This window comes from Delphinus delphis, chromosome 11 (assembly GCF_949987515.2).
Source record: "Delphinus delphis chromosome 11, mDelDel1.2, whole genome shotgun sequence".
Taxonomy (NCBI): domain Eukaryota; kingdom Metazoa; phylum Chordata; class Mammalia; order Artiodactyla; family Delphinidae; genus Delphinus; species Delphinus delphis.
In genome coordinates this window covers 86,164,242-86,177,565 of record NC_082693.1, presented here as the reverse complement: position 1 = coordinate 86,177,565, position 13,324 = coordinate 86,164,242, and the positions used below count along the sequence as shown (strand labels likewise).

The 13,324-nt window shown below is 46.4% G+C and overlaps 1 protein-coding gene across 3 annotated transcripts in view; it reads left to right on the top strand.

Annotated features, from left to right (window-relative positions):
- Positions 1-10,088, top strand: part of NUAK1 (NUAK family kinase 1) — a 68,707-nt gene extending 58,619 nt beyond the window's left edge. For all 3 annotated transcript variants that reach the window (XM_060025529.1, XM_060025530.1, XM_060025531.1), the window contains 3 exons: positions 684-803; positions 2,582-2,714; positions 5,535-10,088. In XM_060025529.1, coding sequence (XP_059881512.1) covers positions 684-803; positions 2,582-2,714; positions 5,535-6,688 — 1,407 coding nt within the window. In that variant the 3' untranslated portion in view covers positions 6,689-10,088. The remainder of the gene's footprint in view (positions 1-683; positions 804-2,581; positions 2,715-5,534) is intronic.
- Positions 10,089-13,324: the final 3,236 nt, after the last annotated feature.

The window sequence follows — 13,324 nt, the reverse complement described above, 5'->3', positions numbered from 1 at the left end:
ATATACAATGGAATATTACTCAGCCATAAAAAGAAACTAAATTGAGCTATTTGTAATGAGGTGGATAGACCTAGAGTCTGTCATACGGAGTGAAGTAAGTCAGAAAGAGAAAGACAAATACCGTATGCTAACACATATATATGGAATTTAAGAAAAAAAAAAATGTCATGAAGAACCTAGGGGTAAGACAGGAATAAAGACACAGACCTACTAGAGAACGGACTTGAGGATATGGGGAGGGGGAAGGGTGAGCTGTGACAAAGCGAGAGAGAGACATGGACATATATACGCTACCAAACGTAAGGTAGATAGCTAGTGGGAGGCAGCCGCATAGCACAGGGAGATCAGCTTGGTGCTTTGTGACCGCCTGGAGGGGTGGGATAGGGAGGGTGGGAGGGAGGGAGACGCAAGAGGGAGGAGATATGGGAACATATGTATGTGATTCACTTTGTTATAAAGCAGAAACTAACATACCATTGTAAAGCAATTATACCCCAATAAAGATGTTTAAAAAAAATAAAAAATAATAAAGTAAAAAAAAAAAGAAAAAAGAAAAGGGTGACCCAGCTGGCAGAGCCACGCAGGGGCGCCTCAGCTGCTTTGGTCCGTGTGGTGTGAGCTGAGCCGATGCAGACGCTGACTGTAACGCTAACAGGCTCCCTGGGTCTTGCTCCTCTTTGTAGATTGCCGACTTTGGGCTTTCCAACCTGTACCAGAAGGACAAGTTCTTGCAAACGTTCTGTGGGAGCCCACTCTATGCCTCTCCCGAAATTGTCAACGGGAGGCCTTACCGAGGGCCAGAGGTGAGCAGCTTGCCTGGTGTGTACGGTGGGGGGCTGGAGAGGAGAAAAGAACTGAACCTAGGAATACTTAAAAAAACCAAACAAACATAAAAGCAAGCAAACAAAAAACCGTTTCCTTATATGATTATAAAAGCCATAATATACACACCTGGGAGAAAAATCCAGAACAGCCTAAAAGAGAAAATAAAGTTGCCTGCGATCTCCCCACAAGAGATAACACGTAATATTTATGTGACTTCTTCTTAGGCTTTTTTTTCCAGTGTAGATCTTGTATTTCAAACAATTGAGGTCACTATTATAGGTGTACATCTCTCCTTTTATTACTAACTTAATTGTGACTTTTCTGAATTTGTTATTACTGAAAACATGGTTTTTAACGATGACATGATGTTTTATTGTATGAATATACTGTAATTTATTTAATCACTTCCCTAGTGTTAGATTGTTTTCAGTTGTTCCCTATTGTAATAAGACAAGCAGAACAGAAAGCAAACAGCCTCACTCTGCAGCGAACCTTTTTGCGTGTATCTTTGACAGCATGTATTTCTGATCAAGGAAATACATTTTAATTGCATCTTCTGATTCATGAGAAATACATTTTCTCTGTGTGCCTAAAGCTTTCAGGGCCACTGTAAGACACAGGTATGTGAAAATATCGTTTTGAAAATGGGTGAGTTGTGACTGATTATTCATTTTTAAAGAGATAGTTCTATTTATAGAGAGATTCATCCACTCAGGATACCTTAAGTAGCAGCCATTCAGTGGGTTGAAATGTTTCCTTCCAAGTATTTATCTGTTTGAGAGTGTTTGGGGCAGGGCTAGAGGGTAAAGAGACGGATGCCAAGAGCCTCCATCACTTGCAGTAAGGAGAAAGTCTTTCCAAAACAAGAATGTAAGGGAGGAGCCTAAGGTCCAATTTACAACATTGCAGAAACCTGACACTGTAAATTTATCACAGATAATGAATGCTGCTTTGATCCTCGATGATCCGTTTCTGAGGTTACAAGCTGGCAGCCTGTGATCTGGCCAGCAAGAGTGCTTTATTTGGCCATCTTTCTAAAAAAAAATTGAACATTTAATAAATGGGAGATTTCACATAAAAGTCCGTTTTCTGACTTCTCTTGAAAAAACAAAGGATCTAGCAGTGCTGGGCCTATATTACTATGTGACAGCAACTAGCCAGAGGAGGCTGCCTATGTAAGATGGGTGAATGCCCTCTACAGTTTGTCTTCAAACCAACACTCCACGTGGTACCCCACCGTCTCTCTTTCTTTGTTCACGTTTGTTGTCTGCCTGGCTCTTGTAAGCATTTGAGTTTGCAACCCCTGATCCCTTTGAAGAAGGTGCAGGATTCCTGGGTTAGGAGTCAAGAACCCCATGTTCCAGTCTTACCTCCATCACTGGGATGGGGAGGGGCCTCTGGAGAAACCATTTAACTTCCTTGGGCCTCAGTATTCTCATCTGCCAAATAGGGCTGAAAATAATCCGGGGCCCCTACCTGTTTCACAAAATTAGAGAGGATCAAAGAATATCGTCTGTTCAAGAAAATTCTCCTATGGGTTGGAACCGTTGGTCTCAGTTTGCAACGAAAAAGTCAGGCTCTGAAACAGGCCCCAGGTGCACTGCATATCAGGTGTCAGGCTGTGGTGGGAACCTGTCTGCCAGGTGCTAAATTCCATTCCTGGGGTCATTGAGGGTGGCTGCTCGTGGTGTGTGATGCTAATGGTTTGGAAGGGAATCTGCTTCCCAGCTCCTATATGTCTGTCTCTCTGCTCCAGGTGGACAGCTGGGCCCTGGGCGTGTTGCTTTACACTCTCGTGTATGGAACGATGCCCTTCGATGGTTTCGATCACAAAAACCTCATTCGGCAGATCAGCAGCGGAGAGTACCGGGAGCCCACGCAGCCCTCAGGTGTGTGCCCACGGAGGGTCGGCGGCTAAGCCGGGCGAGGCCAGCTCACGCTTTCTGCTTTTGTGTCCATGTCTGTAAGAAGACTCCTGCTTTTCCTCTTTCTTCCCCCCAGATCTTTGCCTTCCGGCAGAGCTGGCTTATTAGGCCGCTTTCCCCAAACCTTCCCACTGTGATATTTCCAGAACAGTTGTTCTACTCTGCTGGCTAGGAGTCCTGTTTGCTTGCTGTGTGAACTTGGGCAAGGCCCTTACCCTGTTTAGATTCTGTTTCTCCACTGTAAATTCACATTTTGGAAAAGGTATTACGTGAAGTCCCTTCCAGTCCACGTAGACATGAGACCCCCTCAGTAGACTCTAAGGGTGGCAGCTGCTCTTCTGCACACCTTGCCCTGGCCGGGGGGTGTGGCGCATGGGTGCTGTTTCATGACCTGTTACCACAGAGCAAGTCTATCCCATCCCGCTCCCACACCCAAACAAACTCAGCAGTTTAACCAACATCTATTAGCCGTTATCTCTTGATTCCCTGGATTGGTTAGAGCTTTTCTGGCCTGCCTTGGGTTTCTCCTACAGTTGCAATCAGATGGTAGCTGGAGTTGGGGCCGATTGTGGGGACACCTCGGGGCCCCTCTGTGTGGGCTCTCTCCCCCTGAGCTGCCTCCCCAGGCCTCTCTCTCTAGGAAGGAGCGTGGACTTCTTACATAGCAGCTCAGGGCTCGAAGATGGAGGAAGAAGCAGCTGCCAGGCCTTCTTAACGTCTGCTTGGAAGCCAGATGATGTCACTTCTGCCATGTTCTATTGGTCAAAGCGACCAAGGCCATAAGCTCCATCTCTTGATGGGAGAGCATTGTTTGAGTGCAGAAGGGGTGTGTACAGGTGGCCATATTTGGAATGTGGTGAACAGACACATCGTATATTGCAGTCCGCGCATCCCACATGTGTATACACACACACACACAGTTGATTCTCATTATTTGCCGCAGTTGTGTCCTATAACATTGCTATGAACGCTGAGTTTGTGAATATACTGAAGCACTGCTCATAGGGAAATACAGGGCTCGACTCCTGGGAGCCTCTGGTCACAACGTTTTTGTCAACTGATCAGTCCATATCCTTGTTTTATGTATATTTCTGTTTAAAGACGCCTCATTTAAAATATATTGTTGATTTATGAACATCGAACTTACGGCCAACAGCACTTTAACTCGTGCCTGAATGAGGCTTATCTGGCTCATATGTTTTCTCCGTAAGGTACATCACTGCCTTCTTGGCCTTAGAATCCCCAGATAGCACTTCAGCACCACGCTTGGGGGCCATTTTAAACAGTGAAATCACCAATAAAAAGCGCATATATGTGAAAAGCATGAACTAAACGGACTGTGAAAAGGACACTTGCTTACGGCATGAGAGCAGAAACAAGAAGGCAGTGCCTTGTCACCTGGTTCTGCTTCAGCTGGGAACACACATGCGCATTGTGTGGGGGGGTAATTCACATTTTTTGCCAGTTCGTGGAAAGCACCTTGAGTATTGATTTGGGGGTTCCAAATACATTTTAATGAGTAGGCGAATTTACAAATACAGAATCTGTGAATAATGAGCACTGAGTATTTCATATGTATAAACAGGTATAGATATGCAGATATCTATATCTGTACATTTTTTCAATAAGCTAACCCGAGTATTTTTGTTTGTTTGTTTGTTTTTAGAAAATTCAGGGTGAAATCTATGGCAGCCTTTTTGCCTGACCAGCTAACTTGTGTCGACACAGTTTCTGGTACACTACAGGGGTTCAGAAAATATTTATTGACTGAATGAATGAACATCCTGTTACTTTTCAGGGCTGCAGCTCACCCCTGGCTCCATCGCCAGGTCCCGGCCAGCTACTCATTAGCTACATAAGTAGCTGAGGGGAGGTGGCGCCTTCCCAGGATATAATTCAACCCCCATTTGGGGAGCACGGTTTGATCTTAAAAGGCGATTTATAAGCTGTGAGAGTCTGTTGGTTCCTGTGGCCTCCTCAACATCCCTTTGGGGCTTTCCCCTAATTCTTTGGCAGCAGAAATTGACAAATGGAGTTTTTCAGACAGGCCATAAACGGATAGCAGATAGAGATCAGCTCCCTGATCTGACAGCTTGGTAGGCTATGGCTTATGTCAGAGAGGGACAGGAGGTGAGCACTTGGGTGTGGGATTCAGAGCCCGGCCAAGGCCCGAGTCAGGCCAGCCTTGGGGACGGCCCCCTCTCAAGGCCCAGGCGTGCCAGGTGTGAACACCTCTCCATCCTTCTCTGTCTCTCCCTCTCTGATGAGAAGCCTTTTCCTTGCCGTCTCAGCCCTAAATTTCCTTTTTGTGCTGACACATTTTCCTGGTGACCTGAGTGCTGTGTGTTTATATAAACCTAACTTTGGAGGACTAAAAGCCATGGTAATCTATACCTGTTTTCCCATTTAGTAAAATGATATCCGCCAAAGGAATGGTGGGGCCCTGCTTGGGGTCAGGTCTGGATTCTTTCCTGGTTACCTGGCCTTCCCCATTTTATACAGATCTGAGTTGATGGAAAGTCAGCAGTCTGACATTCCGTCAGTAGCGTGGAGAAACATGCCGGGCTCTGATAGCCCACTGGCCTGTGGCTCTGAGTCCTGATGACGCTTTCTGATGGACAGTCTGGAAGGCTACGGCTTCCTGCTCCATGGCGTGGCTGCACCAGGGCTCCATTTGGCCTTTTCCTCAAATGAGTGTGTCTCCTTTGCGCCCCCAGAGCGTCAGCTTTGGAAAGCCCAAAACTCCCGTAAAATGTACCGTTCCTTCTGCTTCTTGTCCCACAGATGCCCGAGGCCTCATTCGGTGGATGTTGATGGTGAACCCCGACCGCCGGGCCACCATCGAGGACATTGCCAACCACTGGTGGGTGAACTGGGGCTACAAGAGCAGCGTCTGCGACTGCGATGCCCTTCACAGCGCCGAGTCCCCACTCTTGGCCCGCATTATCGACTGGCACCACCGTTCCACAGGGCTACAGGCTGAGGCCGAAGCCAAAATTAAGGGCTTGGCCAAACCCGGGGCCCCCGAGGTCATGCTGGAGCGGCAGCGGTCGCTGAAGAAGTCCAAGAAGGAGAATGACTTTGCTCAGTCCGGCCAGGACTCGGTGCCTGAGAGCCCATCCAAGGTGAGCTCCAAGCGGCCCAAAGGGATCCTGAAGAAGCGGAGCAACAGCGAGCATCGCTCTCACAGCACCGGCTTCATCGAAGGCGTCGTCAGCCCCGCCTTACCCCCCGCTTTCAAGCTGGAGCAGGACTTGTGCCGGACTGCCGTGCCCCTGCCAAGCGCCCCCGAGGCGGAGGTGCCCGCTAAACTCAGCCCCAAACAGTCGGCCACGATGCCCAAGAAAGGCATCTTGAAAAAGACCCAGCAGAGAGAATCGGGTTACTACTCGTCCCCGGAACGCAGCGAGTCTTCGGAGCTGCTGGACAGTAACGATGGGCTGGGTGGCGGCATCCCCTCCCCGAGCCCCCCGGATCCGGCCAGGGTGACGTCCCACAGCCTCTCCTGCCACAGGAAGGGCATCTTGAAACACAGCAGCAAGTACTCAGAGGGCACCATGGACCCGGCCCTGGCCAGCCCCGAAATGCCCACACTGGAATCCTTGCTGGAGCCTGGCATCCCTGCCGAGGGCCTCTCCCGGAGCTACAGCCGGCCTTCCAGCGTCATCAGCGACGACAGCGTCCTGTCCAGCGACTCCTTCGACTTGCTCGACTTGCAGGAGAATCGCCCTGCCCGCCAGCGCATCCGCAGCTGCGTCTCTGCCGAAAACTTCCTCCAGATCCAGGACTTTGAGGGGCTCCAGAACCGGCCCCGGCCCCAGTACCTGAAGCGGTACCGGAACCGGCTGGGAGACAGCAGCTTCTCCCTCCTCACGGACATGGACGATGTGACTCAGGTCTACAAGAAAGCGCTGGAGATCTGTAACAAACTCAACTAGCTCCCCAGGGTGCAGGGGTGGGTCGGGGTGGGTACAAGGGAGGAGTGGGAGTGGTGACTGGGCTATGGACAGAGCTGGTTACCTCTTTGCTGGCCATGACAACAGACTGAAAAAGGATCGGTGCTGTCTTGCTTTGGCCAAATTTGCAGCCTTGAGCCAGTGCGTATGAGGGAGAAGTGGGCTCTTGGCCAGTCCTGCCAACTGCCAGTCAGAAGTGGGATCCTCATTGGCATTTGCTTTACGGCACCTCCTAGAGTCCAGGGGAGGTGGTGTTGGCCAGCACTTAGGGGGTGGGGAGGGAGCATATGGGAGAGGAAACGTTTCCCTAGAAGTCGTCCACGTGCTTCTGGAGGAGGGCAAGACAGACTGGGGCCATCTGCTCTGAGTGAACTCAGAGCTCGCTCCTTCTCTCCTTGCGTTAGCAGGCTTGGTCTGCCTGCAGGGGGTGGGCACGTAGATTTCATCTGAGCTTGAATCGGTAATCGATGGATAGGGGCTGCTGGGTGTGCTGGTTTGAGTAGCCCAGACAGTGGGAAGGAGTGCTGTGATTGAATAGTAATGGCTGCCATGGGGATGGCACTCTTGCCGTGTAGTTGCCATCCTTGACCTGGCTAAGCCCTGGGAGTGCTAGTGTAGATCCCATGGGATCTATGTTATCTCTTTCATGCCACTGGTATGGCATTTGTTAATTTGCTACTCTGCCTCGAATGGAAGACAGGGCCTTGGTCAGAGAGAGAGTGCTCTGAACACTGCTAAGGACTTAGAGCCAGCCCATGGTGATTTTTTGGCTTTCTGTTGTCTGCCTCTTCTTTCCTGGTGTCTTCCTGGCTCTTCAGCACAACCTCCAAGGGTAGACAGGGAAAAAGAGGTGGTGTCAGAGGTCAAAACTATGGTGTATAACAGAGCTTGGAACCCTCTGTGATCTTTTGCAGATGAGTGGAAGTTGATCCACACCAGCAAGGGGACAACTTGTCAATTTCTTTAACATCTCAATATTAACTGGAATGCTGCCTTGTGGGTTCTGACCTGTGTGAATGTTTTGAATTGGATGTGATATCGTCCATAGTCCCCAAAGGAGTAACTCGCTCAACCATTAACCTTGTTTACTCATAGCAAACGGTTTCCCCATCCACTAAGGGTAGAATCCTCAGAGGTAGGCGAGTTTCCTTCTAGGGAGTTAGTGTGTAGGTGGGGTATTTGGATGAGGAAAGGTAAGTCAGGCAGAAGGTGTTTCCCCGTACGAATCTAGGTATTCTGTGTCCTACCTGCCTAGAACTCCTAGGCTTTAGGGGGAGCGTTCCAGCCACTCAGATGAATAAGGTGCTTCAAGAGCAGAGTGGGTTGGGAGGAAGCAGAGCGGAGAGGGAACACTTCCCTGGAAGTCCTCCAGATGGTTCTGGAGGAGGCAGAAAAGAGGTGTGACAGGACTCTTAGCTTGAAAAGTAACATAGCTAACATAGTGTAACTTCTAGACGCCCAGATTACAGGTGATCAGATGTCACGCCCACAGTGGGGCATCTTCAGATACCGAGTTTGGAATTAATGGTCTTATTTGGGAGTTTGGGACAACTTCAGGTTCTACTGGCCCCAGCTAATTGAAACTTTTGTTTCAGGATGGCTGACTTCTGAAAGCCAGCTAGACATTTAAGGAGAACTAGTCTTGGGGGTATTTTGGGGAAAACCAACAGATAATAGTTCATGGGGAGAAGAGAAGGCATTCACCTTTAGGTACTAAGAACATTGATTAGAATGAAACTGCCCTTTTCCCTAAGGAGATGTGGCTCCATTTCTCCCCTTGTCACCAGCTCTGGGGCTTTGGCTTGTGCGTCCCTTCGGGTTGAGCTGAGTAGTGTAATATGGGAAGCTTTCCGGTTTCCCTTCATTCAATTCCACCTCCTTCCTGAACTCCAAGATAGGTTCAAAGGGAAAAAAATTCCGTAGCTAGCAAACTGTGTATGGGGCGTGTGGGTGCGCGGAGGGCATTCTGCAATCTCTAAAGCTCCCTCCTTGTCTCATTTTACGCAACCTTTTCTGGACAGCCTGCACTGCCACACTGCTGGTCCCTCACGCATGGCAGCCAGCCTGGTTGGTAGCTGTCAGTATGACTTAGGTATAACATCTACCTACTGGTTGGTGTATTTTCTTCTTGCCCAAGTGATTGTGTCTGTTTGGTATTTTCCATCCTTACAATCTTCAAGTAAAAATGACACTATTAAGGAACGTCATTCTACCCCCACCCCCAAAACACATGTATGTTCTCTTTTGTCAGTAGAACCAGACAGTGGATTGTGGTAAAGACAGTCCTCCACTCAGAGGAAGAGACCCTGAGTTTAATCCTGGTGTGCTGGTGGCCTTAGGCACCTGCAGTATCTCCGGGGCTGAGTTTTCCCTTCAGTGAGGGCTGGAGGGGTAGATTAGCTGGTCTCTCAGGCCTTGCCTAGTTCTGACATTCTGCTAACATCCTCTGATTCTGGACGTGATGCCGACTCTGTCCTTTTAAGGAAAAACTTGGAATAGAGGGACAGGCCCTCAAAGCAGCTCCCTTGCTTCCTGATTAAGTCCTATCATCCCTTCCAGCCAATCCCAGCCAAGGAAATTATGCTTGATTCATTTCCATGGAATTACAAGTGAGAGACACTTTGATGACCTGGTGGACCAAGCAGGAGATTCAAGGTCAGCTCTCCTGGTCCTTTCCTTGCCTCTGTGGGCCTTTCAGTGTCTTAGTTTACACATCTGCCAAAGGAGTAGACTTATACTTCTTGTTACAGGTAAATTTCAAGGCATGATCAGTTTTCAGGAAGTGCTTCAAGACCCCAGGCAAAATGAAAATGCCAAGTACTCTCTGAATTTCCATCCCTGTTACAAGGTGCTGCTTCTGCAGATGACAAGGTGCATCTTTCAGGGTGAGACTCTGGTGAGTGTTGGCCACGCCTGCGGTCTTGAGTACAAATGTGAATGACTGACTGACTGCTTATTGCCAAACTGGAAATGTTCTGTAGGGATTTACTGGCATGGTATCATTCCTAGAAGAAAAAAAAGAGAGAGAAACTTGACTGCACATTTTTTTTAATCCGTGTTGTGACTTTTATTTAATTTCTATTTTTTTTTTGGTAATAAAAAGTTGACTTTTTTATTTGAATTTGTCTTTTTTTATTTATTGGTCTGAAAGGCATTTCAAAGGTATTATAATAATATATTGGTGTAATTTAAACGGTGCAACATGCTTTATGTCTCCAGTCAAAATTGGTTTTCATTCATTTGATTGGTTTGAGCCCAGGACAGCCTACAGGGGAAAAAAAAAAGCTGGATAACCACCCAAAGTGTTTGTATTTTCATTGGAAACTGATTTGTTTTTGTTTCTGTTTTTATTTTTAAATTAAATAAATTGCCATGAACTGAACTGAACTGGGACGTTGCTTCTTTATTTGGTTGTTTTTCTCTTAGTTAAGAGAATGACAGAATGGGTATAAGTAACAGAAACCCACCTGTTAGCTTAAGCACAAAGGGGGAATTTCTTCGAAGTTCCCAGAAGAGGAAATGTAGCTGGCCGTGCAGTTGCAACCAGAAACTGGAAAAGTAGGACCCAGTCCCTCTTTTCTGCTCCTCCTTGCATGCCAGTTTCATTCTTCTCCTTCTGTAGCCTCACTTTCTCCTCCCTGGTTTTATGACCCACCTTGGCTTACCCCATAGCTTCCAAATTTACATGTTCTCAGTTCTGGTTTCCAAAAAGTTGACCCTTTTCCCACAGTCTGGACTAGAGGTGGCATCAAAGGTTAACCCTTAGCCACACTTGCTCCCCACATGTCAGTTTCCTCTGCCTGCCCCCTGCCTCGGCCTCCCTCTATCCCAAGGGCAGACAAAGCGATCATATGGTTGCTCTGAGTCCAAATCATTGGGCCATATTTCCTAATGGGGAAGGCCACTGCTCTGCCTATAATAAAATGCCGTCCTTAGTCCCATTTGCCATTGTTTTTTGTGCTAACAGACCCTCAGGAAGCTCTTGGAAAGAGGGATGAATAACAGGGTAAGATTGAGGAGTTCCTGGATCCCCGTCATGATATCAAATGACATTCAATCCTACCCCTAGTCTCTAATATTAGAGAGTCATGCTGTGCACTGAATATCAGTGTTAGGGGTCCAAGCAAGAGAAGTCGGACTTTCCAACGAAAGTGCAACTTTCCAGTTTAGACATGATGATGGCTACTGAGTCAAATTTCTTCACCTCTTTGGGCCTCAGTTTTCTCATCTGACTCGTGGGTATATTAATTGCTACCTTTGCCAAACTCTAACAGGGCTTTGAAGAAGGAAGGAGAGAATTTCTGTGAAGTTAGCCTGAGAGTAAAACTCATCATGAATGGGAAACTGTAGTCCTTTCTTTACAGGGCGGTATTCACTGACTTTTAAAATAGGACGTTTGAGACAATCTGCCTGGTCTGGAGACTCTTAATTCTTGCTTTGGTCTCTACTGCTGTTAGCAAATGGGCCAGTCAGTCATGCAGGATAAGAGACTAAGGGGAAGTTCACCTATAAGTGAGCCCCTTTGGCTAAATGCTGGAGAGGGTGTGGAGAAAAGGGAACCCTAGTACACTGTTGGTGGGAATGTAAATTGGTATAGCCACTATGGAGAACAGTATGGAGGTTCCTTAAAAAATTAAAAATAGAGATACCATATGATCTGGCAATCTCACTTCTGGGCATATATCTGGAAAAGGTGAAAACTCTAATTTGAAAAGATACATGCACCCCAATGTTCATAGCAACACTATTTACAATAGCCAAGACATGAAAGCAACCTAAGTGTCCATCAACAGATGAATGGATAAAGAAGATGTGACATATGTGTGTGTGTGTGTGTGTGTGTGTGTGTATATATATATATATACACACACACACACACACACAATGGAATATTACTCAGCCATAAAAAGAATGAAATATTGCCATTTACAGCAACATGGATGGACCTAGAGATGATCATATTGAGTGAAGTAACTCAGAGAAATATTACATGATATCACTTTATGTGGAATCTAAAAAAATAATACAAACAGAAACAGACTCACAGACATAGAAAACAGACTTATGGCTCCCAGAGGGGAAAAGAGAGGGAGGGAGGGATAAATTAGGAGTATGGGATTAATAATACAAGCTACTATACATAAAGTACATAAACAAAGGATTTACTGTATAGCACAGGGAACTATGTTCAATATCTTATAATAACCTAGAATGGAAAAGAATCTGGAAAAGTAAACTGAATCATTTTGCTGTATATCTGACACACAATACTGTTAATCAACTATACGTCAACAAAAAAGTAAATAAATAAAAAAATAAAAGTGAACCCCTTTAGAAAGGCATAATTTGGCAGTCAGATAGGAGGAATAGCATATGCCTGTTCTAGAGGCTGGACCAAATGTGACATGTAAGGGGTAGAGAGGAAATAGGGGTGGCTGGATTGGCACAGCTGACATGTTGTCAACTGATAGGTCAGTGAGGTTAATGGGAAGTGGTCACTTTGAGGAAAATCAAGAGAATTATATTTATTGAGCTTCTACATGGTGCTCACTTCATCCTGTTCAGTGGCAAGTGGTAGAAACCCAACTTAGACCATGTTAAGTAATAAGACGAATTTACTGCTTCTTGCAACTGAGAAGTCCAAGATGTATGTCTCAGGCACAGCTGGATCCAGGAGTTCAAGTGATGCCCTTGGCCTCTTTTTCACTCACTGTCGCTGGATGTGGGCTTCATTCTTCGGCAGGCTCTCTCTGCATGGCAGCAAGAGATCTCCCGGTAGTAACAGGGTTATGAGGTCTTCTTACTGTGTGATCCTGGAGTCAGAGAGAGATTCTTACTATCCTAGCATTTATGTGCCAAGAAAGGACTGTGATTGGCTTCTTTTGGGTCATTTGTCTCCCTCTGGCCCAGTCACAGAGTCCAGGTGGAGAGATGCTCCAATTGGCTAGCCTCGATCCTATGCCTACCCTTGTGGTATACTTGAATGACAACTCCCTCAGAATCACAGAGTTGGGGAGGGCACCTGTCCCAAAAGAAGGGATGCAAGCTTGACAAAAAGTAACCCATGTTAGTTACAACTTTTGGACATTAATTTCCTCACCTATAAAGTAGCATTAAATGATTCCTAACTTTCAGAGTTATTGTGAAGATTAAGTAAATCACTTAATACAGGACTTGACACATACAAGATTTTTAATTTATATACAAAAGATCAGGAAATATACTATAGAAAGGAGAGATATTTGTTAGGAAGATTTTTAGCTGTAAAAATCAGGTGTAACAGCAAATTCAGCTGAAACTGGTTTAAACACTACAGGGGCTTTATTAGCTCATATATTTGGAATTTCAGAGATAATGGTGGATTTCATGGTTACGTAGGTCTAGGGGGAGAAATGGATAATAAACAAGTAAACAAAATCCCTGAAAATTACAGATAGGGTGCAGAGTCAAGAATTAAGGGAGGGGATACCTCTTGTATAAAGGGTAGTCAGGGAAGGCAAACCTGAAGAGGGACCCTTGGGGAGAGGTCTGAAGATGAAGAATTAGCTATATGAAGAGTGAGCGTTCCAGGCAGAGGGAACAGTACATGCAAAGGCCTTGATGTCTTCAAAACAGAGC